This window comes from Lepisosteus oculatus, chromosome 11 (assembly GCF_040954835.1).
Source record: "Lepisosteus oculatus isolate fLepOcu1 chromosome 11, fLepOcu1.hap2, whole genome shotgun sequence".
NCBI lineage: Eukaryota > Metazoa > Chordata > Actinopteri > Semionotiformes > Lepisosteidae > Lepisosteus > Lepisosteus oculatus.
The window spans coordinates 8917891-8941969 of NC_090706.1; the positions used below are offsets into that span (position 1 = coordinate 8917891).

Sequence of the window (24079 nt, forward strand, 5' to 3'; positions counted from 1 at the left end):
TTTTACAGAAGTAACCAAGAAAGAAAATATGAGTCAAACATCATAGTTAAGCATCAGCATATTAGTTAAGTCCAGATAAAACACTCCGCTGACTAGTTTACAGACAAAAAAAACTGCAAAAGTCAACAAAAATAAAGTGCAGTTTCATGGAATTTTCTGCTTGCAGTTTTAAAATGATCAAAACAACAATAATCCAGACTGTAACAGACAGTGATATACTTACTGTTCCACTAGGACAAGAGTGGACTATTAGCTATACCATGAACGCCAGGTTAAATAGTCTGAGCACTGCCTCCATCTCCTGATAATGGACAGGCATGCCCCTTTTGAACCAGAGCTGAGTTTGGGACTGGCATCTGGCACAAAATGGTGGAACACATAATAGACAAGGACAATACGGTGAATCATTTTGCAAGACACAACAACAGACAACAAACAGTGCAAAAAAAAACAATACTTTTTTCTATTGACAAAATATTCATACAAAATGTGAGTATCCTTTGTTCTGAAATGCCAAAGATGAAAAGAGGAAGTAGTGAATGTTTATGAGGGATCTCGTCAGACGTCTGTTCTAAGTACAGGTAGGCTAGTGATCACACAGTGCGCCCAGCAGCAGTGAACCCTTTGAGCTGCTGGACACCTGTGCGCTTGCTGCATTATCAGTGTGGTTCCTCTTTCTGACAGGTAAATATGCAGAAGATGTGTTCGGAGAGCTGTTTCAGCAGGCCAGCACTTTCGCGGTGCGCGTCAACACACTGGGAGAAAGGATCGACCGGCTGCAGGTCAAAGTCACACAGCTAGACCCCAAAGAGGAAGAAGGTGAGGGGTGGGTGGATATGGAGGGGAGTAGGTGGCCAAGTGTGGTTGGGGATGAGCAGACAGGGGACGGGGAAGCAGGACAGGTGGCTGGGTAAGGAGAGGTGGTGATGGATGGATAAGGTAGGGGGGCAGGGCAGATGACATGTTACAGTGAAGGCTTTCTTCAATGTAAAGTGTGTGGGTGAGGGTGGGAGGGCTAATCACCAGGAATACTAATGGATTGGGTGTGGAGATGGACAGGGAATGTGACCATTTAAAGGTAGGTGGCCAAGTAAGATGGGGACAGCAGATGACTAGTTATCTGTATTTTCTGTTTTTATTTTACACTGCCATAGAAGTGATTGTTTGCTCTAGATCATTCACATTCTCTAGATTGCAGCTCACCAAAATATATTCATTGACCTGATTATTAATAATAAATATTTTAGTCCTTGTAGTTGTGGTAATTGTGCACTACATACATCTCCATTCTGTTCTAAAGCTAGTAAGAGTACATATAGATGTGTGTGAATGGAAGCAGTGTTCAAATGCACTACCCTCACAAAAGTACTATACATAACAGTTACACAGACATCAGAAACAACCTCTGACTACTGGCATTGTGAGCCCACAGTGTTACAGTGGCTGTGATTATCCTGAGGAGTTGTGTGTGCACTGTTCTTCGCCTCAAGCATGGCGCTGGTGTTGATAGTCCCTTTCACTCTCCTTCTCTCTGCAGTGTCCTTGCAAGCCATCACAACCAGGAAGGCCTTCAGGAGCAACCTTACCCAAGACCAGCAACTCTTCATTAGGGACTCCCTACCCTTGCCTTTGCAGGAGACGTACAGGGTCTGCAGCAAACCTCCTCCGCTTAACAATCTCAGCATGTACAGGTACACCATAGCCTGAGCTGTGGCAGGAGTGTTGTTCATTTTCGGATCCGTTTTGGCCAGAGATGTCCAACTGTTGTTGCGGGTGTGGACTACAGACCTTTTTGAATGCGTCATTATTAAAGCTTGCCGTTCAAAGCCTCCAAAGTGCTATACACAAGGATAATGTCTTGTCATTTGTCTGAAGTAGGAGGGAAGGTTGGGAGGATCTGGTTCCAGCAACTCTTTAAAGCAACAAGCACTTGTTTTATATGATGTTTTATATATGTGGGCTTTTTCAAATTCCGCCGTTTGGATTTCGAGATGGTGATCATCCTAATAAGCTAGCCAGCTAGCAAGTCTTAATGTTTAGCTTGTTTGGACAGTGGTGTTGTTGGATAAATCTGCATTTGGTGGTCTTACAGGGTTCAAATTAAATGATTGGAGAAACTGATTCCTAATCAACTGCTTATGCAGTACTGTAAATAGAACATATTTCATCCATCCAATAAGGATCGTGGCAACCTGGAGCCTACATCCAAATCCTGGGCCCTCATGTTTTACACTGACACAGTCAGGAGGGGATGCTAGCTCATCACAGGGCACCTGCTTTAAACTCAAAATATTTTTTACTAGGTTGTAAGAATTTTCACAAATTCACAAAAAACACGTTTTGATAGTAACGAATGCAGCTTGTAAAAGCAGTGCTGGCTGGACCTTCTTCTGTTGATGTGTGGGAGAGTTTCTTCTCCAACGCCTGCCTGTGGTGAAGGCAAAGCTGTTACCACCAACCTGCCTCTGTTTGCATCTCCCAGGGAGGATGGGAAGGAGGCCCTCAAGTTTTACACTGACCCCTCGTACTTCTTTGACCTGTGGAAGGAGAAGATGCTTCAGGACACCAAGGATATCATGAAGGAGAAGCGCAAACACAGGGTGAGCTGCTTCATGTATCTATGCGGTCCGCAAGGCTGGTGGACGTCCTGGTGTCTGTAGCATTTAGCAAACTAATGCATCAACAATCCCAGACATAGTATGCAAGTTCTGTGCACATTAAGTCCCTGAAGCAAATTGTTGTACCTATTTATTAGTTTGACAGGGTGGTCGGGGTAAATGCATTGCTCAAGAATAGAACAGAACTTCTTCCTGCATTAAGGATCCTCTAGTTAGGGGTCTGGGAGTTCGGAGCACTGTTCTGCATTGCCCCTTCAGTGATATGGAATGTCTTTAGAACACAGACCTGGCTCTGCAGCTAAAGCCCATATGAAAATGAACATACAGTACTGAAGATGATCATCTTTAACTGAAGCAAGCCCTGGGACTGAGCAATTCTGAACGTCACTGTATCTGTACATTGTTCACAATTTGAACAAAAAGATAAATAAATATTCATTGACCCGTCTATTTCATGTTTGTTCAGTTTAGATCGGCATAAAATGAGATGAATAATTTCAGAAAAATACATAGTTTTTTTAAAATGTGGGCCTGTGAAATATGGCTGAAGCACTTCTTTATTATTGACAATACACTACTTTTTGCTGTTTTATTATAGGACGTCTATTATTTCCAAGATTACTCCTCCCTTGTAACCATAAGGTATAATGTATAAACAGCATGTAAGGGCACGGAGAGGAGAATGTCATAATCCTTGGTTTATGAAGCATTTGTTTCTCAGACTGGACATTAATAAAATGAAAATTTCCTGTATTCTTGACCACTGATACAAATGCGTTGTGAGCAGTGATCGGTGTAGAATGTACCAACAATTTAAAGTGTAGAACTGGACCAGGCAACATTGTGAACAACAAAAAAATAGGACCCAAGTTTGGAGGTGTTGTTGTTGTTATTATTAGAGAAGCAGTTTTGTTAGTATTATTAGAGAAATGAATTCTAATTATAATTTTGTACACTTATATAGCACTTTTCTGAACACTCTACTCAAAGTGCTTTACAGGTAATGGGGACTCCCCTCCACCCTCAACAATATGCAGCGCCACCTGGATGATGCGACGGCAGCCATAGTGCACCATAACGCTCACCACATATCAGCTATCAGTGGGGAGGACAGCAGAGTAATGTAGCCAATTCAGGGATGGGGATTATTAGGAAGCCATGATTGGGAAATTTGGCCAGGACACCAGGGTAACACCCCTACTCTTTAAGAGAATGATATAGCGTAGTGAAAGAAAGAAATCCATTATTGCACTTTGTAAAATATCCATAACTGTGAAAAGAGAGATAAGAGGGCACATCTGGTAGTCCATTTCCAGGGAAGGAGATTCAGATGATTCGAATTAATTTGTTTTAATGAACTCTGACCTAGCTGCAGTCTTCTCCTTTGCCTGAAGCACTAAAAATCATCAATTTCATTTAAATGCATTCCGGTGACCAGCCCACCTGTCACATCGAATGTACCATTTCATGACGGTGCGGCGTGTGCAGACCACCAGTTTCCTGGTGGTGTGCTGTCGGTGGGCTGGCTGAATGCCATGGCAGTATGGCTGAGCCGCCCCTCCTGCACTCGTGTCTTTGCAGAAAGAAAAGAAGGACAACCCCAACCGAGGAAACCTGAACCCCCGCAAGATCAAGACCCGCAAAGAGGAGTGGGAAAGGATGAAGATGGGAGAGGAGTTTGTGACACCCAAGAGCGACGCTGCGTAAGTCCAGCTGGCACAGGGGCCTGAGCCAGGATAGACAGCTGTTCATTCTTCCTGGAAGGCACATTCCAGGAAGCTCAGAAATGACTCCTTATAGGATCAAGCTGATTTGACTTTACAAGGGACATCTTGAAGAAAATGAGAAAATGGTGGAATTTAGTTTAATTTCTGGTTAATTAAAGGGCCTTACCTTTACCTTCTTTTTTCTCTTAGTTAATTCTAAGTAGGTTTCAGTTATTAACAACTAAGGCAAATTGGTAAGAAAAACAGCTTTTCCTTGGGCCAAGATGTGGAGATGTTCACAGACGCACAGTTTATGTATGCTGGTCCTGCTTTTCAGATACAAGAGTAACATTGCTGATGGGAGCACTGACCTTCCTATTAGAAAATAGTGTTTTCTAAAATTAGCATTTTGATTTTTCAAATAGTAAAGCTTTACAGATTTTGCTTGTCTTCCCAATTTCTCAGACGTTTGTGTTGGAGCCGAGAATTTCGAGTTGCAGCAGTTAATGGTTCCCTTTAGTAAAATGGTGCTGTGCTTCCACAACAACTCTACTACAAAGCAAAAATGGCCTAGCGTATTCAAAGGATTCATTTTGTATTTAACGTTTATTTTCTAAATGAATGTTTCTGTGTTATTAATAGTTAGTCTTCCTTGCACCCATTTATTATAAGCCCAATTTAAAAAATCTGTTAATATGTAGCAGTATATGATTTTATTAATCGTAAAATATGAATCATAATTTTATTATGATTTTATTGCAATGCATTGTCTTTCAATAATGAGCACAAATCCTCATTTCCTCAGGTTGTGCTGTTCATTTGGACTGTGATATTGCTGCAGGAAGAAGTTCAGGGATGGGTGTCTAATTAATGTATTAATGGATTTAATTTAGTACAGATAGATTCTTCTATATACAGCCTGGTGGCCAAACCAGGAACCTTTTTTCTATCCAAATTGTAAAATCTTCCGGTCTTATCGAGTAGTCTACCTCATGTTGTGCATATTCAGAAGAAAAAAAATAGAAACCAACTCTTAATACTTTCATTTAATAAAAAAATGCCCAAATTCTATCCATTTTTCATTAAATAATTTATACTTTTTTTCCAAAAAACTTAAATTTTTAAAAGACATTTCCCCAAACGCCCCTAGTGATGGTGACAATATATAAAACGTATGGCGTTATTTTTTATTAATGTTTTTCTTCCTCCTGTTCCTCTTTCTCTTTGTGTTCTTCTGTGTCATCACCCTAATATTAATAATAATGCACCCACTTCAGAAGAAATGGAATTCACAGGTCCAGGTAAAGAGACAACTAATATATTTAAATTAACACTGTCTCTCTTCTCACAGTGAGAGTTTTATGACTATCGATTTAGGATTTAAGTACAGTAGGGTCTTGACATTCATGAGGGTTCTGTGCGTGAACAGCCAAATTCATATAGAACCAAGTCCACCCCAGTGCCGTCAAATAATACACTACAGAATATAGTATGTGTGGTTAAAAGACATAAGAAATTCTCCCTTATATGATAATTAAAGTACTAATGTGCTGACTTCAGGTTAATTCACATAACATTGATCAAGTAAAAGAAACAGCTGTGATCACAAACTTAAACTTAAGTAATCGGCTAAAATAAATGAATGAAACATGAATCCCTCCTTTGCGTCCAGTGAGTGCCTGCACTCGCTCTCTCTGCCTCCATGATTAGCACACCCAACTGTAATGAAACGGGCAATAAAACTGTCAAGTGAGCCTGTGAAGTCATTTCCCCCGTCATTCCTAGTATGACAGTATAAAGACAAGGCCTCGCTGGATAGTGCGTACTTGGGTGCAGGGCAGGGAGAGGCTCACTCACTAGCTAGATTCATCTCGTGATCCTAGTCCATTGCATCGCTCATTTGAAAGTTGCTCTTAACCTTCAACTCGGTTTCATTCCGCTCTGCTCTTCTTCCATCCAAGACTGCATCAGGCAGACCAAATCGCGAATAAGCAATAATTGTTGCAGCTGTTGAGATCCCACTGTACACCTGTCAAGAAGGCACATTGAAAGCAATATCTTGATTCCAAAAGGACAAATGGCAGCAATGGAGAATTCTGCCGCTTGACTGATTTCATTGTCTTCCCCTCCACGTTCTTTAATCTTGCAGCAGCAATCTGCTAACAGTCTGTGAATGTCGTTGCTGACCTCCAGAGGAAAATGGAAAGTGTTTGCAGACAAGTCTTTAAGAAGATCTACTAACAGAGATTTCCTCCCCTGCCTCCCCCCAAAGAAAACATAAAGCCCACCCGCTGTTGTCTTCAATTGAGAAGTGCACTGAAGCAGTCGTTCACATAAAACACCAGCCTGAGTGTGTTGTGAAGAGAAACTGCCTCAAAGTGAACCTGAAGCTTAGGGCTGTTCTAAATTTAGAGCACACTAAGAAGCTTCTGCTTTTAGCTGTGGCTTTATGAGCTCTGTTGTTCTCAGTGTACTGTATTCGGGTAATTTAACTCAAGTGATGTATTCGGACAAAACTTGCCTACAGTAGTCGCTTAAACAGTGTTGTTTTTAACTACATTTCTGCGTACTTTGGGAGGAAGAGTTAATAAGGAACTTTTGGAGCATGGGAAAAAACAATTTGAAAGAAGACTGTAATGGTATAAATGCCTGTTTTCAATTAATAAATGTATAAGCGTATTAAGAAGGCTGCACTTCCATTTTTGACTATAGAAAAATTTCCTTTTCTTTAGTGTAAAAGGGAGTGCCACTTTGTGTTTTTCACTGGGGCTCACATGCTAATATTCTATCTGGACCAGTTTCGTGGAGCCTTTTTTTTATTTAGCCAGCCAAGGGTCTCGGAGCAACGGATTTATAAGTCTAGTATCATTTAAGTTTTCTTCCCATGATATATTCTTGAATCTTTAAAATGATGATTTTTAGCTGTTAAGAACTCCCTTAATGGCTGAACTCTAGATAACCAGTATACAATACCAGGGATAATGAAATTCTGCTGATTGGTCTCATGCTGGCCAATATAGAATTTCACATACATATTTATATTATATATACATTTATAGTGGATATATTTACCTGTTCTTACCTCTAACCTCTAACCTAACTAGTTAAATTTAAACCTGAGATACTTCTTTTCAGTTGAATCCAGGTCATACATGGGGTTGAAACATACTGTAATATAAAGTTGATCACCAGAGACTCCTTGTCAGCTCAGTTACTGTCCACTGTTGTGCCCACATTGACTCACAGTTTGCAGATTATCTGGGAAATTGCTTTAATTGTCTTGGTGTGTGCATAAAGCTTAACATCACTTAGTTTTTCATTATACTTGGTTAAATAGTACCAAGTACTTAGGTCCCCTTTTTTGTCTTTAGTCTCACTAGGACAATTCTCTGGCAATTCTCATTCTGCGTAGCGAAACCTACATTGAGCTGTGGAAGGTGATGTCATGTTTTCTCGCCTTTTTTTCCAGAGATTCCAATGAGATGCTAAATGGAAGCATCAGCTCCGGGGATGGGATGGGAACGTCGGCGGAAAGCTATCTGGATCAGAGCCAGAACTCCTACTCTGGGGTGTTTGACCCCGGCTCTCCACCTCCACCCCCGGCCATCGATGAACTGCCCCCACCTCCTCCTGACATGTAAGTAGTGATTGGTGATCCCCAGAATGGCCTCCGACACTTAAAACTACAAAAGGAATCATTGGATTAACTGGAATTCTGCTTTACACTCACGTCATTATAATGTAACATTCCCTTTTTCTGGCAATTCAGTGCACAGCTACTGTTATTCTTTCACGTTTCTGGTTCAGTCCCATATCTCACCCTTTTTGTTAGTGCTCTTGTAGGTCATCATTGGTACTTACATTGTGCAGCAAATTTCTTTCTGTTCTTTTTGAAAAGGGCAACCGCTGTAAATAGGTTAGACTGGAGACCTGTATCAGCAAGCTAGGGAACAAGCAGAGGTTAATTCCATGCCACGCAGTAAAAAGAAAGAAGAAAAAACATGTGGAGATATCGCACACACAGATGAGGAAGGCTTGACATGGAACTTCTTTAAGTTCCACTTACCGTTAATTATTTTCAGCATGAAATTAACCCCCATAGATACACACTCTTGTTGTTCAAGTGGACGTGTTCACGACAATAAAAAAGAAACTTGATTTTGTACCTGTGGAACTTCACCTCAGTGTTAAGCAGACTGCTAAGCCACTTGCTTACAAACACAAACCAGATGGATACCTGCTCAGTATTCATATCTTCCAGCTCTCATTGTAGTGAATGCAGTGTAATGAATCATGAGGTAAAATAACTTTTCAGTCCTGTAAGTATTTCAGCAAGGTCACCGCATGCCTTGCGGTTTGTATTAAATCACGTGTGGCATCTGGTATCTGGTTATGAATTATGCAATTAATCTAACATCCTCCTGTGGGGTGATTGCGATGGGGGCGATTGATTCAAATTGCATTCCAGTGACTGATATTTAGCTGTGTTATGATTACCAAACAGCCAGTTCCTAAAGAAACACTTGTTTTGTTTTGTTTTTTACCTTTTTACCTCATTTGGTCATTTGTTTGTCTTGTTTTTTTTTATTATTTCTATTGGATCTGGTGCGAGAGTGAAGATTGTGTATCTCACTGTGTCTCCTGCGCAGGTACAATGATGTCCAGAGAGGAGGGACCCAGAAGCGCTCTAGCATGCTCAGTCCTACCCACCCCCCACCTGCGCCCCCTATGGGCTCCTCTCCTCCAGGCACTAGACCCTGCTTTTCCCCTCCCCCTGCACCCCCACCTCCTCCTCCCTCTGGCATGGGCATTCCACCCCCTCCCGCTGGATTCGACGCCCCGCCCTCGCCCCCACCGCCTCCCAGTGGCCCTGCTGGCTTCCCTGCACCACCCTGCATGCCCCCTCCCCCTCCCTCCATGGATCCTGCCTCAGTCGTGCCAGTCTCTCAGCCTCCCGGTGGACCCCCTCCTCCGCCTCCCCCCCCTCCTCCCCCTGGACCCCCACCGCCGGGGCCCCCTGCACCTCCTCCGCCTTCCAGTGCAGCTCCTGTGGCTACCAGCGCCCCCAAACCACAGGCCCCGGTTAGCGATGCACGCAGCGACCTGCTGCAGGCCATCCGGCAAGGTGAGTCTGTAAGAGGCGTGCGACCTGCAGCACCGCAAGTGTGCAGAGATTGGTGGAAAAGAGCACAGGTGACATGGTGGAAGCAGTTCCTTGGCGTTCTCGAGCTCTGGGGCTGAAGTGAAGAGTGATCATGCAGGACTCGTGTGAATTGCAGTTATATCATTCTGCAACTCAGAACTGGCAGCCCACTGAAGCTCAGCAGGTGGGAGCCTGGTCAGTACCTGGATGAGAGACCTCCTGGGAAAGCTAAGGTTGGTGCTGGGAGACATGTTAGTGGCACCATTAAGAAGCGCTCTCCCTGTGGCCTGTGTGGGTCCGGTATAGTGACGGAGACACTATACTGCAAAAAAGGCTCCGTCCTTTGGATGAAATGTAAAACCGAGGTTGTAACTCTACATGGTTACTAAAAATCCCAGGGTGTTTCTTGAAAGGAGTAGGGGTGTTACCCCGGCATCCTGGCCAAATTTCCCATTGGCCTTTACCAATCGTGGCGTCCTAATAATCCCCACCTATGAATTGGCTTCATCACTCTGTTCTCCACCCCACTGATAGATAATGTGTGGTGAGCATACTGGCGCACTCTGACTGTTGTTGCATCATTCAGATGGGGGATACACATTCGTGGTGGTGGAGAGGAGTTCACGTTGCCTGTAAAACACTTTGAGTGGAGTGTCCAGCACTAAATAAGTATAAGGAAGAAATAATATTATTATTATGCAGGAGGTGAAAATTATTAATAAAAATACATATAATCTCGTGTGTCAGTTAGAAATAGATATACAATGCTCTACTCGCTGGGGTATCTAAATCTACTCTGAACAAACTGCAGTATGTCCAAAATTCAGCAGCCAGAATCCTGACCAGGTCTAGTGCAAGTGTTCACATTACTCCTATCCTGGAGTCCTTGCACTGGCTTCCAGTCAAATTCCACGTAGACTTTAAAATCCTCATGCTCACCTATAAGGCTCTGCATGGCTTGGCACCTCAATACCTGTCTGAACTATTATTGCCCTACTCCCCACCTCGCAACCTCCGCTCTTCAAATTCTGCCCTCCTTACTGTCCCCCAAGCCCGTCTACATTGTATGGGTGACAGGGCCTTCTCCTGTTATGTCCCCAAGCTCTGGACCTCTCTGCCCAAGGATGTCAGAGTCACCTTCTCTAAACTCCCTCAAATCCAGACTCAAAACCCTCTTCTTCAGAAAAGCCTTTACTTAACTGGTTCCATTCTTCTATATAAAATATAAAATAAAGTTTATTATTCTTATTCTTCTTATTGTTATTCTTATTATTACTTTGACTAGATCCAACAGACAGTACTGTATATTTGATAAAGTATTGTTGTACATTGTTGAGTCACTCAAGTCCAGCCACCATATGGTTTATAACACCTGCAAGCACTGATAGCACTCGCCTTTTTGTTAGAGTTTGCTGCTTTGTGGTTTTCATGAAATGGTTCACTGGAGCAAACGAACAAAAAAATGCCTTAAGAGACCAACAAAAATGGCAATACAAGCTCTTCAGCTTCGCTAGGTGGTGATAAAATGCAGGCCACCACAGTGGAGCAGGAAAGTCGGTCCTGAGGCCAATCATTCCAGAGAGAAAATATCAAGATGGATATATTCAGTGTGGCTTGCTCACTGACAGTGAGCTGCGTGCGCTGTGTGTCTTATGTTCAGAGGCACTAGTGCAAGACAGCATGAAACTCAAAAACTAAAGGGATGTTTACATACTTAATGTGCAACACATGGTGACCAGCCAAATAAAAACAAGAAATGAAAGATATATTGAAAAGATTCCAACCCATTCCTGAAAAATACTTCCTAATACTTTTGCAAGCCCAGCAATCAGACCATTAGATCTGTTGCACCTTTATTGGCAATTAGCATGATAAATGTTTACTGATAGGTAATGATTTTACAAAGAAAAAACAACAAAAGAAGTAGGCACTCTGGATATAGACATCTGCGTCCACGCACCAAGGGTGGTTTACAATGAAACGGTACAAAAGCAGTTCTCTTTGGCAGAGGCTATGGTGTGGTTATTTTATAGGTCCCGGAGATGTTACATTCACTTTTGTGTAGCAGAGGTTGAGAAGGAGACTTTCTGGGAGTGCCTGGGCTGGCCTGGGGCTAATGTTCTCTCCTGTGTCTCAGGTTTCAACCTGCGCAAAGTGGAGGAGCAGCGCGAGCAGGAGAAGAGAGATCACATGGGCAACGATGTGGCCGCCATTCTGTCGCGCCGCATCGCAGTGGAGTGCAGCGACTCCGAGGATGACTCCTCCGAGTTCGGCGAAGAAGATTGGTCTGACTAACACGCTCCTCTGCCTCTTTTGCAGAGGACCTTAGTTACTACATACCTATCACCCCTTTCCTTTCCATACAGCTTCAGACAGGCTCAGATCACAGCTTCACCGGTGTCTGGCAGAGGTTCAGCTTTTCTCCCAGCTCGCACCTCTGTGGCACGGGGAAGGCACGAGTCATGGTGGCTCAGCAGTTGGACTTGACATATCTTCTCATTAGACGGGTTTCGTAGAGTTGATCAGAAATCCGGACTCGCATTGTGGGAATGCCAGAACCATTGGACCTTGGTCATAGTTTTCTCTTTGAGAAGAACAAAGTGTTATTCCTTAAACACAGTGACTTTGCAGCAGGGAACGGACAAAATAGGTTGCAGAAGATAAAAGGCTGCATCTCCAAAGAGAATGATGGCACCACCAGCTGAGTGTGTTGTATCAGCCACCATTCATGTGTAAGTGGACAACAATGGTGTGTGGAACAGAATTACTTTGCATTTCGACCCTTTAAATTCCCTGATCCACTACAGGTGCTCAGGTCTTGTGCAGTTGCTGTCTGGTAATGAAATTTAGTCACTAACAGCAAATTAAGTGGATTGCACAGATTCTCAGTTATGGCACTGGACCGTGTCTGGTCTGCTTTTGTAACTGAAATGAAATTTTGTCTCATCGAAAGGGAAAGCATATGACATTAGTCTGTTGTCTGTAAGTGATGCACACCATTGCAAAAGTCTCTCTACAGCGAAGACTGGGGGGCTGTGCTTCTTTATTAAAAGTTCTCTCATCAAAATGGTTAAAAATCCCAGTGAAGTTTAATTGAAGCCACTGCAAGGTAATGGGACTGTGACCCTAGTTTTTGTGTGAAGCACGGTTTGTAGCTGTTTTCTCCACCAGGTTCAGAGCCCTCTGACTCATCCCTTTCCTTCCCTAGGCAGCAAACAATAGTTATTTAACTTTATGAGTCCCACTTTTTCAAGGGGTCTTCAAACTACAGAGAAGGGGGAAATTGCCAAAGAGTGTCTCTTAACCCACCTCTGCAAGGACAGCCAAATTTAGAACATGTTGGAGCAGGCCTGCAATGTAAGCTGACACTGTATGCTGACTGTGCAGCATACTTAACTTGTTATGCACGAATAATTGTGCTTTGCTCCCATAGAGATTCATTTAAACAGTTTGAGAAACTGTGCATTTTCTCCTGGAAATATTTTCTCCTTTGCATTGTTCTCACGAGTTTCCAAGGATTTAAGCCAGCACCTTGGAGATTTCTAGGGCTTTCAGGTGTCTCCATGCCCTAGCTTGGTCTTTACTCTTGGAGGGTGCCTTTACAAGCAGTACTAGAACATTGTTTAAGCCCAGACAAGCTGCTTATGTGAATATTTAGTGTTGACTCTAAAACCCCTGCTTTTTATGTTTTACCTTGTTAAGGTTTAAGACTTCAACGTTTTAGAAAGCATAAGAGCCATGTCAGCAATTTTGAGTCAGTCTTTATAGAAATAATGTTGTTTTTTGAACTTCCTAAAGTCCTTTTTAACATTTTTTTAAATCTCAGTTTTTAGAAAAGGCAAAATATCAGAACCGTCTCTCTAACCTGTAGTTGGAATGATACCCTGATATCAGAATTCCTATATTAGTCAAATAAATAAGTACTGTTAGATTTGCTGCTGGGTTAGCTTAACACAACTAACGCCAGGAAGCTTGTCCTCCCGGAGTTTTCTATGAGGCTATGTACAGCATGAATGAACTCACTGGCCCTCCTTCCTTTGCTTTATTGAGAATGATGGAAGATGTAAGATCCCAGCTGGTAAGCAGGTGACAAGGTTAGAAAGTGCAGTTCTATGAAGCAGTCACGTGTGTTATGCTCTCTGGGCCTCATGGCCTCCTTTTACCTAAGTGCTACTGCTGATGCAGTTCAGGCAAAAACTCAGTACTCGTTTTGTAACATTGAAACTGGAATTGTTTGTGGTCAAGAAATGAAGCCATGAATCTGGTCTAGTAATTAAAGGGTTGCCTACAATACCGTTTTGAACCAGAAAGCCAGTACAACTGCCGGCTGTTGTGTTGGCATACTGAATGACTGGAGATTTCAGTTGTACGTTGACCATGAACGTGCCTTATTCGTGCTTGTGAATTATTCACAATGTGCCTTTCAATGGAAAAGGAATTGCAGTGCTTTCCTAATTCACACTATGAGTAGGGCTTCTGTTGCAGCAAATAACTTGGAACAGCAACCCTCGTTTGGCAAGGTTCTAATTGACATTGTTTTCTCTGTGAAATATGAGCTGCGTGTCATGACCACGTTTTTCTTTTTAAAACGAAAGGTTTCATAACATGGGCACCCTGCATAATGCACATCTTAGTGACTGTGCTTTCTTGCACACATTCTCTCAGGACTTACAATATTGGTATTTCCCATTACTCACCCAAGACATTTAGTAATGTCATTTTGGAAATCTATTCCTTCATTGCTTGAAATGTCTTGGGCTGTTTAAAAGGTGTTGTTTTCTTCTATACTGTTATTATTATTTTTTAATTTATCAGTGACACTCACTTCTGGTCTAAGCTAAGTCAACACCTGTTTCAAGTCAGAGCCCTGGAGCTGCAGTAGAATGAAACTCAGAACACCACAAAGGCTACCAGTGAATGTCACTTTCCTCAATTCATTGCCATAAATACTGTATTTTATTCACTAGGATGAATATCCTAATTTCGACATATTAAATCTGGTTTCTTGTAGATTCATTTTCCTCAATAGCCTAAACGTGTTCTAAAGAAAGTAAAACCTACTGGGAAAAATCATGAACCCTGGCAGAGTGTGCAGTGTGTTTATACAACTGCTGAGAGTTCTTGGGTGGCTTTGTTTTCCAAGTAGTCTGGAGTGATGGCAGCAAAAAGGCATCAGACATTTTCACGCCTTAGATCACAGCAGTTGAGTAGTGCTGTGACATCTCTTGTCATGTCATCTCAAAGTTGTTTTTCAGTAGCCTGCTTTATAGTGGGTTTGGGCACACCATTTACCTTAAAACCTGTTAACATCTGTCTTTAGTTCAATTTCAAGGCAGCTTTAAGACTGGATGATTGAAGTGCCTGATTTCTCTGCATTCTCCTTTCCTATACTGTGATTTTCCAGCATGGGTTGTCCTGACACATATAGAAAAGAAACCTTGGTTGTGACAACCTGTTCACATGATTGGTTTGCATTTGATGGTGTTTCTTATCTTAACATTGTTTAGTTCTTTTACAGTCAAAAAGGGGGAACCTTTATGTGATAGTTTAGCATCAATCCAACCAGCAGTTGTTCTTTTTTACAATGGTGTCTGAGGGATATTTCTCTTTGCACTTACTGCCACAGTTTACTGCCAGTCACAGTGCAGCATCTAGGTAAGCATATTGAGAAGGTTCTCTAATTCTAAATACAATGTAACTACAGGAAGAAACTCCTTATTGTTACTGTGCTTTCCCTGTTTTATGTAATTTGGGGGTATATATAAAGCTTTTGATTAATAATACTGAAATAATTGTAATTTTGTGCATATTAGATTTGTTTTTTTTATTTGATCACTCCTGCTATCTGAATGCATAAGAACAGTTTAAAATGGTTAGAATAATTATAGTGTATGTTTTTTTTTAAAAAGGGATGGGAATGATTTATGCCATTTTGTACAATTGGAACCAAAATATATTGTAATTATGTTTGGCGTGTGTCACAGTGCTTTGAGGATAGAAAACTGTGGGTTTTGGAGAATGTGGAGCAGAATGCTGTGCATGAACAACGTTTAATCTATTAAGAAATGAGGATTCAGCAATATTTCTGATGTCCAGTTGACATTATTGCTTGAGTCTTCTGCTGCAGATAGTATCTTTATCTGCTTTAAAATGTATCTGTTGTCAGCACCATCTTTCTGCATGGTGCTGTGTTATTACATTTATTAAAGCAGTTGTAGAACATTCCAAGGTGTAGGAGTTGATCTTCTATACTAATTAAAAATCTAGTTGCTATCTGCTGTCTCTGGCATTAGACAAACACTTGGCAATGTGACAAGATATTTGGAGAGCCTGTTTTCCTTACAAGTAGCCTCCAAACTCTTAGATTCTCTACTTTCTAAAATATGTTCTACATCTTAGAGCTCATTGTTGAGATGTAGATGGTTGGAGACCTAAAAACACAAAATTAAATTCCTGTTAAAGCTCTTCTATTAAATGTTTTTTAATTAACATGATTTATTTGATTCAGTTTCTTAATATGCATCTGCTTCACATAACTGAAACTCATAGCCTGAATTTCCACTTTCCAAAGTACATTAAGACCAAAGATGTTGTTAGAAATCCCTGTACAAGAGATTTTCTGTGCCTATCCTCTAAACTGTAACTATGGCTTGATTCTTATACTGTACAAAGGACTTTATGGTTTTCATAGTAGTAGTATTTGTTTCTGTACAGATCACCAAACTCGTTTTAAATGTAATATTTAGTTTCTTAGGACAAATCATTAAATATCCTATGAGGTACATGGCCATACCAAAGTCAATTGTAATCTCAGACGGGTCAATTAATGAACCCTTATATCCAGCAGAATTTTAAAAAATTATAAATTGATCAGTTTATTAAATTATTATATCATGAACGCTAACCATGACACTTTAAGATTAATTGTACAGATGGAACCAAGACTGGTTTGTATCTCTGTCCTGTCACTTGAATCTGCTTTAGCCTACTCTGGTCCTTAAAATCCAGGTCGAAATGGGTATTAAAAGGCTTTTCTTAAATCAAATGTAGCCAATTCAGAAAAAGAAGTTGAGTAAGTAGCTGCCAGCATTTATTTGCAAACCTGGGCCTGCATTTGGAATGTATCTGACTGACCTGGGTTGCTAGATACACTCTAGCTCTGATTGGGAACCATCCAAATCTAGACTGTGAAGACAGCATGTCATTTATTAATTGGACTCGGGTGGAAACAAAAGCCTAGTGCCCTGCATTTAGGGTGTGAATTAGCGCACATGACCACTTGCAGATGTGCAATTCCCATACATTGACAGCAGCTTCAAATATGATAAACATTCATTTGCTTTGCATAAACAAAGCTCTTTTTTTCCAACTTATTGATACCTGGTTCAAGTGAATCCAGATTTGTGCTGACTCTGGTCTATACCATGGAACAAAATGTTGTTTTAGGTATTTGAGCCAAGTTGTCCTGCATGTTCAGAGATTGTTCAATACAAAAACCATAAAGCCCTTTCCACATTATTCATTACCTATGCCTTGTGCAAATATATAAGTGCCTTTTATGTGTAATTTTCTTTATTGGAAAATCTATGCAAAATATGGTAAGAAGCAATATGTGTATATAATTAATACACCCATGTTGCTGTTTGTATGTCTAACTGTTAAATCAAATAAAATTGATCTTAAACATTTTGCTAATAGATTCCAGTACAGGATTTTTGTTTTTATTACAGAATCCTATCAGTAGTATTATTTGATTGCTGTAACATATGGAGACTGTACATTTATCATCATACTTTATGTAAATTTGTAAGGTGGCTGGGGAAAAAAAGTCAATGAAAATTTCAGGGCCCGCACCCATTGTTGTTACTGGGGTAAATTTGTGTTGTGTAGTAAAGTCATCATGATCACCACTTGCCTCTGAGTGTTGTTATATTGACTGCAGCGATTGTTTTATTTTTACAAAATCAAAAGCCTGGCAAGCTTGGAAATAGTAGTGTGATCCTCGGTGTTGAAGGAAAATTGAATGATTAGGAGGAGAGGCTCACAGACTTCCATGAGGGCAAAATCACAGAACCAAGATTAGATGGTCATTAAATGGTCACAATTTGCACCTGTGACGTGGAGGCACTAAACAGTCAGAACTGATGGTATTTTCCCCGAAATATTGAAGTTTTTTTATTTTAATTTGTGGTACCATTGCTTTATTAGGTCAGGACTTATAATTTACTTTGTTCTAGTTCTCTGCTTTAAAACAACTTCACATGGATTGTGTTGTACTGTTGATTGTTAAGAGGCCCATTGGGTTGACTTTAATGTCCTTGAGAATTTTTAATACTTGGATAGGATAGACATTTCTGTTCATGAATGGCATGATTCAGCTCTTATTTCCTGTGTCTGCAGGCCATTCTTTTGAACCCCAGAGTGTACCTGGTTGCTCTTCTCTGGACAAATCCCAGAGCAGCAGTATCGTTTTGGTAGCATAGACACCAAAATTGTACAATATTCTTAATTGCACCTTATTAGTGCCTAGTACAATCTAACAACACCATTTATTTAAATTATACTTTTTTAACTGCTTAACAAACAACTATTTAACTTCTTACTTGTTAAAAAAACTGATTTTTACATCATTTGGATGTAACATCAAACCAGTCCCTTACAGCTTGGACATTAGACTCGTTCTTCTAGGAAGAGTAGGTGTGTTAACCCTGTTGTCTTGATTAAATTCTGTCCTGGTCTTGTACAATCTGGCCTTCCTAAAGCTGCCAGTTAATTTAATTGGTGAAAACAGTTCTCTCTTCTCTACCCAGTTATGTGTGTAATGGAGGCAGCTGGAGAATTTCTGTCCCAATCGCTCAGGTAGGTTCTGCACCTCAATGGTAGATGAAATGGGTCCCCTTCTGTCTTCCTCAGATACCATCCGTCGATTTTGTAACCTCCTTATTTGGTACAGGGGAATATGGGCATACATGGGCATAAGGCAGCATACACCCTGGATGGGATGCCCGTCCGTCACAGGATAGACACGCACATGCACGCACACAGAAAAGAGGAAACCCGTGTGAACAGGGAGAGAACATACAGACTCCGTATATGTAGTGCAGATAGCACCCCAGGAATTGAACCCAGAGCCCCAGCACTGCGAGACAGCGATGCCAACCACTGCATCACCGTGCCACCCATAAACCAATTCAGATTTTTGAAAATATGACAAATGTATCGTGTAATGTTGACTAGATGTCTGTCTCACACTTCTTTTGTAATCATCATGCCTGCCTTGTGACATTTGCATGTCCTAACATCCATTGTCCAACTTCTTTATCAAATGCACAGTATTCTTGTGCAGTAGGCACAGGACAGTAAGTAGTAATCCCAATTGCTGCAGCCTGTTTGCAATTCTACATGACAGACAGTTGAGCAAAAAATGGATTTTGTTTTCAATGTTCCATCACTAGTTTGAGTATTCAAAGAGCTGTTCGGTGTTTTTATTGACTTTTAACTACATGAAAGTCCACTTCATTTTAAAGCTTTTAGATTTCTACCATTAATGGAAAATGTAAAGGAATGTCAGGGAAAGAACTAATGGTGACGTTTTTTTAATATAAAATTAGGTTTTATTCTCATTTGTAAAGAAGAACATAATACATTCTCATTAAAACATTTTCATACATTAACATATTTCACGTTGTGCAACATTGTGTACCGAGTTCATCTCCAAAGTGCCTTTAAGCATTAAACTTTTGTGCAATTTTTAGTACAGTACCACACACTTACATAAATTGCCATATTATTTTTCTTTAGCTCTTAGAATTTGGCCACTGACAGGACATTAATAGATATTATGTACATAAATGTTTTCCACAATAAATAATGTTTATCTCAAAATATATTATAGTGCAAATGATTTTTAAGGATCTCTGAATATCAGAGTGTTTGGCTTTCAGAATTAGGCACGAGTTAAAAGCCACAGTACTCTTTTCAATGCGCTAATGAAGGCGAGATTGTCTGTGATTTTGGCCCTGATTAATGTTAATTGTTCTAGCTGCTTTGCTCGCCTCAGACCAGTAGAGGGCAGCTGAGAGTCGGAGGATTGCATTGCGCTCAAGGCTCGACATCTCTGGCAGTAAAGTGTTGCGGAAGTGGGTGAGATGCGTGATGATCAGTAAGTCGTTTTATACGTTTCTGAGTCACGTTAGCTCGGTGTGGTTTCACCACACTGAAGTGTTAGAAGACTTTAAAAGAAAAGATTAACTTTGCTTTCAATTTTCTGTTTCTGTCCCCAGAAGACAGTATGGTAAAGATAAACATCTGTGTTTTAACCCACCTCAGAAGAGCTGCAGAACAATTTGGCCATATTCAGAAAGCATTAGTATTTCAGTGGGTAGTCACAACTGTGATGCAGACACTTGGATGTTTGTTTAAATATGATCTGACCTATGCCCAAGTCTTTTCCAGGAGCAAACTGTACCAGGACAGAAAATCCCAAAGTTTCTCTTTTCATCTCTATTCTACTTTCTGTAAAAGGGAGAATAGACCACCTTCACCCTATATCCCTCAGACCCTAATTAGCACTGGTGATGGACTACCTTGAATGAATGTGAGGTAGTTTTGACATTAGTGCTCATTCTGGATTTACGGTACTGAGAGTTTCAAAACTAGAAATATACTCTTTGTAGCAATTTGACCACCCAGAGGTCCTGCAGAGAAACTACAGAGTAGCTTGAGGAACGGACACATTTTGCATGATAAATTTGCAGAGTAGGTTTAGTTGGCACACAGTGTATTTCCCAATATAACCTCCTCCTACTACCCTACCAATCAGGCATCATTCCGCATGCTGTTTAACGTTCCACTCACTTCTTGAAAAATAATGTAAAAAAATCTCTCCAGTTGAACAAGAAACATGGAAATTCACAATTGGATTCTTCACAGGCATACGTTTCGAGAAACAGTTTTGAAGAAGGTCCTGTGCCCCCACCATCGCCCATAATGCAGAATACCTTGCACCCAATCTGAGTGCTGTCTTCTTCATTCCCTGTGAATGGTCACCTCCCCTCCTTTATCCTTTTCACATTTCTATGGTTCCTAGAAGTCTGCTTCACTGACAGGGTTTGCCAGGAAACTCTCCCTCGTGTGCCCGTTGCAATCGGAGTGCAATGGCACTTGGGGTACCTGAGAGAGTGACCCATGGGGTACAGCGCCAAGGTGAACTCCAGGGCACCCCCTGCTACACGTCACTGGGGGACCGGGAGCGACAGGACAATTTGGAGGACATACAGCCACAGCAGGCTGCCCACAGGACCTTCTGGATCTCCTGATTGCGGAAAGCATAGATGATGGGGTTGATCATGGAGTTGTAGGTGGCAGGAAGAAGGGTGATATAGGTGTAGATGGGAGGGTAGGTATAGTCCCCCAGCAGGCAATAGATGGCGAAGGGGAGCCAGCAGCTGGCGAAGGTGCCCAGGATGACCGCCAGTGTGGAGATGCCCTTCCTCGTGGTGACATAATGGGAGGTGGGGAGAAAGTGGCGCTGGAGGGCTATCTGATGGGCGTGGCGGCACACGATCTTGCAGATCTGGGCGTAGAGCTGCAGCATGAGAGCAAAGACCATGAAGAAGGACACGGACAGGATGACCAGGTTGGTCTTGGTCAGTGGGCGGACGATGCTGCAGGAAGCGGTGTCCTTCAGACAGTTCCAGCCCACAACAGGGAGCATCCCCAGGCACAATGACACCCCCCAGGTGAGGATGAGCATGATGTAAGTCCTGGTCACCGTGTGCTCAGAGTAGTAGGTCAGGGCATTGTAGAGGGAGAGGTAGCGGTCAATGGTGATGGCCAGGAGGCTGCTGACGCTGGCCGTGAAGGAGGCCACCAGCAGTCCCACAGTGATGAGGTTTACTGCCTCTGACTGCACACAGTACAGAAAGACAAAGTGGAGGATCAGTCCCAGTCCAGCCAGCAGGTCCGCAGTCGCCAGGCTCCCGATCAGCAAGAACATGGGCGTGCGCAGGGATGGTGTGTAGAAGATCACGGCCACAACGATGGCGTTCTCGCAGGCGATGACTGTGCCCGAAATGCAAAGCACCACATCCCAGGGGTTGAGCATGGGCTCCCTTGGTACTGAAGTTAGATCTAAGGAGCCTCCATCTTCAGCTGACTCCAGCCAGATGCCCTGCTCACTCTCCCCTGAGCTCTTGGAGAAGTTTTCATTCATGGCCACCTCCGGTACCTGGACCGGTAAGTAAAAAAAAAACAGTTATGAATGCCGTTTCAGTGCAGCTCAAATGAAGTGACTTCATACAAGACCTGAGTTTTGTCTCTTTCATCTCTGATCTGAGCTGCTTCTCAGAGACTAAAGATGAAATGGAGATCTTGTGGTTTAAGAGCAGATGACTGCTGCAAATAGCCCAATAACTAGGTTCCATTGATGTATCTTATGTAAGAAATGATGTAAGACAATTCAGATCTTACCATGTTATAAAAAGTTACAGAAAAAATATTTTAAAGGTAATTTCATAGTTTGAGATGGCACTGATTTGTGAGTAAAATCTTGCATTAAACCTTTTGAGCCCCTTCATTCTTTGCCCTTATGTTCGTAGAACAGTCCCAAGTTAAACATCAAGAGATTTTTTAAAATTGGTATAACAGTTTAATGCAGCAATTACAACATTTTCGTTTTGGCATGAATCCTTGAAGGATTCGATCTACAGGGAGAAAATTAGAATTTTGCTCTTTCATCTTCGTTTGGTTGTAAGGATGAACGTGTCTCCACATCACCTCTTGATTTTTAAGAATTCAAAACCCCCGGAGATTACAATTACTGTAAATTGTCGATAGAGCGATAATCACACAACGTGTGAGTCGGAAACTAAACTCCTGTTAACCTGTGTATGAAAAACAACCTCAGAATCTACTGTGCTATAAGTGGATGAACGAATATTTACTTGTTAAAACTATGCTCTGTGATCATTGCACCTGTCACCTTGGTCACGCATTTACAGCGAACAAAACGTAATCGAAGTGGCGTCTATACTGTTTTTAGTCGAGAGCGCCTCGGGAATTAAGAGTTCTCTGGCCGTTTTTCCTCCCTGTATTTTGACTTCTTGGATAGCGGTATTCAAAATCTAACGTTGTTTTTAATACTTGTTTAGAAACTAAAACTCGTTGCTTTAGCTAGAAAGGCTGTGCTGACGTGCCTTATATAGAGTACGACAACAGATTACCGTATTTCCTTCTTTTCGAACAGATAAATTCAGATTCGTGCTGTATTCAGAAATCAAATCCCGCCCAAGTTACTTCGAGTCGGGAGACATCAATGGTGAGGTTGTTTTAGCAGCTGTTATACTTTACTAATTGTAGTTTAAATCGCCTGATTAACCTTAACTAATGTCAGCCTAATCACTGGAAAATGTTGCAGTTTCTCCATCTAGCTAGATGCGTAGCTACAGTAGATGTATACGGGAAATTTGCAAAAGAAAAATAAAAGCAAATATACAGTACAAAGGTCTGGAGTAAGCTTTAAACCAGCTTTAATTAGGTTTCTAAAACCATATAATATTACCAGTACGTGATTGTTGAAGATGAATTTATTTTCGTAATGTCACATTTTAAACCTCTAAGGACATCCAGCAACATTATTTTACGCACCGGCTGCCCTCGGATTACACTACACTGTCCCATTCTCTCATTCTCCGAATTTTATCGTACCTGTCAATAACGTGCATGCTATCGGTAATCTCTCAAATTAAGCATTTAAAAAAAAAGAGTGGAAATCTCTAAAATTATGCATTTCGAAATAAGAGTGGACAGCATCATGTTTACGAGCTGAGTATAGAAATGATAATAACACGCACCTGGACTCGAAAATAAAGGACACCACCGTTCACCGACCATTCAAGGGGAGTTCGTGTAGTCCGAGTTTTGTCTGGTGGAAGCGAAGATTCTTAGGGGTCCCCCAATCCCAGACCTAACGGCTCAAAAACGGACCACCGTGCAGCGCGCTTCTGCTGTGGCAGCAGTACCGGCAGTATCTGAAGGAGCACAGTGTTAAGAGAGATGTTTTAGAGCCTCTCTCCGCGTTACTGCGCCGCTTTGGTGACTCACCATTCTCCTTGAACAATTGATAGCCGGGTCTGGGTATCAGTGTTGCCTCAGCCAGCACCTGTCTGACGTCAGAGAGGGGGGATTTGATTAGTCCAGAGTCGCAGCCAATTAGCCTCCGAGAGAGAGAAAGGCGCGTTCCTCATGTCAATGAAGCGTCTATCGTCGAAATTCCATTCATAAAAAATACCGCAAAGCCCCGAGCCCCTCCCACTGCGGTCCCTCTCGAAGATGCAATGTGTAATGTATACAGAAGGATGTGTAAGGCAATCTTAGCACGTTCACATCTAAATAACGTAAAAACTCCAAGCTGCCAAGGATAACCATATTGTACTTTTAACACACACTTAACAGCGTGCGAATGGTGTAAGTCTACGTCCTATAACAAAGGAGCTACTGTAATGTCTTTGTGGGAGGGAAGATGTATTTACTCAGTGCATTTTATGGGATGGGTAGCGCTAAGTGAATCTATTACAGACTCTGTTTTGTGGGCACTCCAGGAAGCGCCGAAG

The 24079-nt window shown here is 41.7% G+C and overlaps 2 protein-coding genes across 2 annotated transcripts in view; one reads left to right on the top strand and one right to left on the bottom strand.

Annotated features, from left to right (window-relative positions):
• Positions 1 to 17377, top strand: part of wasf2 (WASP family member 2) — a 32589-nt gene extending 15212 nt beyond the window's left edge. The window contains exons 3-9 of the mRNA XM_006631290.3: positions 685 to 819; positions 1538 to 1691; positions 2483 to 2600; positions 4200 to 4321; positions 7794 to 7961; positions 8974 to 9449; positions 11605 to 17377. Of these exons, the coding sequence (XP_006631353.2) occupies positions 685 to 819; positions 1538 to 1691; positions 2483 to 2600; positions 4200 to 4321; positions 7794 to 7961; positions 8974 to 9449; positions 11605 to 11762 (1331 nt within the window). The 3' untranslated portion in view covers positions 11763 to 17377. The remainder of the gene's footprint in view (positions 1 to 684; positions 820 to 1537; positions 1692 to 2482; positions 2601 to 4199; positions 4322 to 7793; positions 7962 to 8973; positions 9450 to 11604) is intronic.
• A 1690-nt stretch (positions 17378 to 19067) lies between these two features.
• On the bottom strand, positions 19068 to 23735 carry gpr3 (G protein-coupled receptor 3). The gene is made up of 2 exons (XM_015348625.2): positions 23321 to 23735; positions 19068 to 21696 (listed from the first exon to the last, which is right to left on the bottom strand). Exon 2 carries the CDS (start codon positions 21679 to 21681, stop codon positions 20695 to 20697), a length of 987 nt encoding a protein of 328 aa, XP_015204111.1. The 5' UTR covers positions 21682 to 21696; positions 23321 to 23735; the 3' UTR covers positions 19068 to 20694.
• Between the last annotated feature and the right edge of the window lie 344 nt (positions 23736 to 24079).

Coding starts and splice junctions, on each gene's coding strand:
- gpr3 (XM_015348625.2), bottom strand. CDS start 21,681: ATGAATGAAAACTTCTCCAAGAGCTCAGGGGAGAGTGAGCAGGGCATC.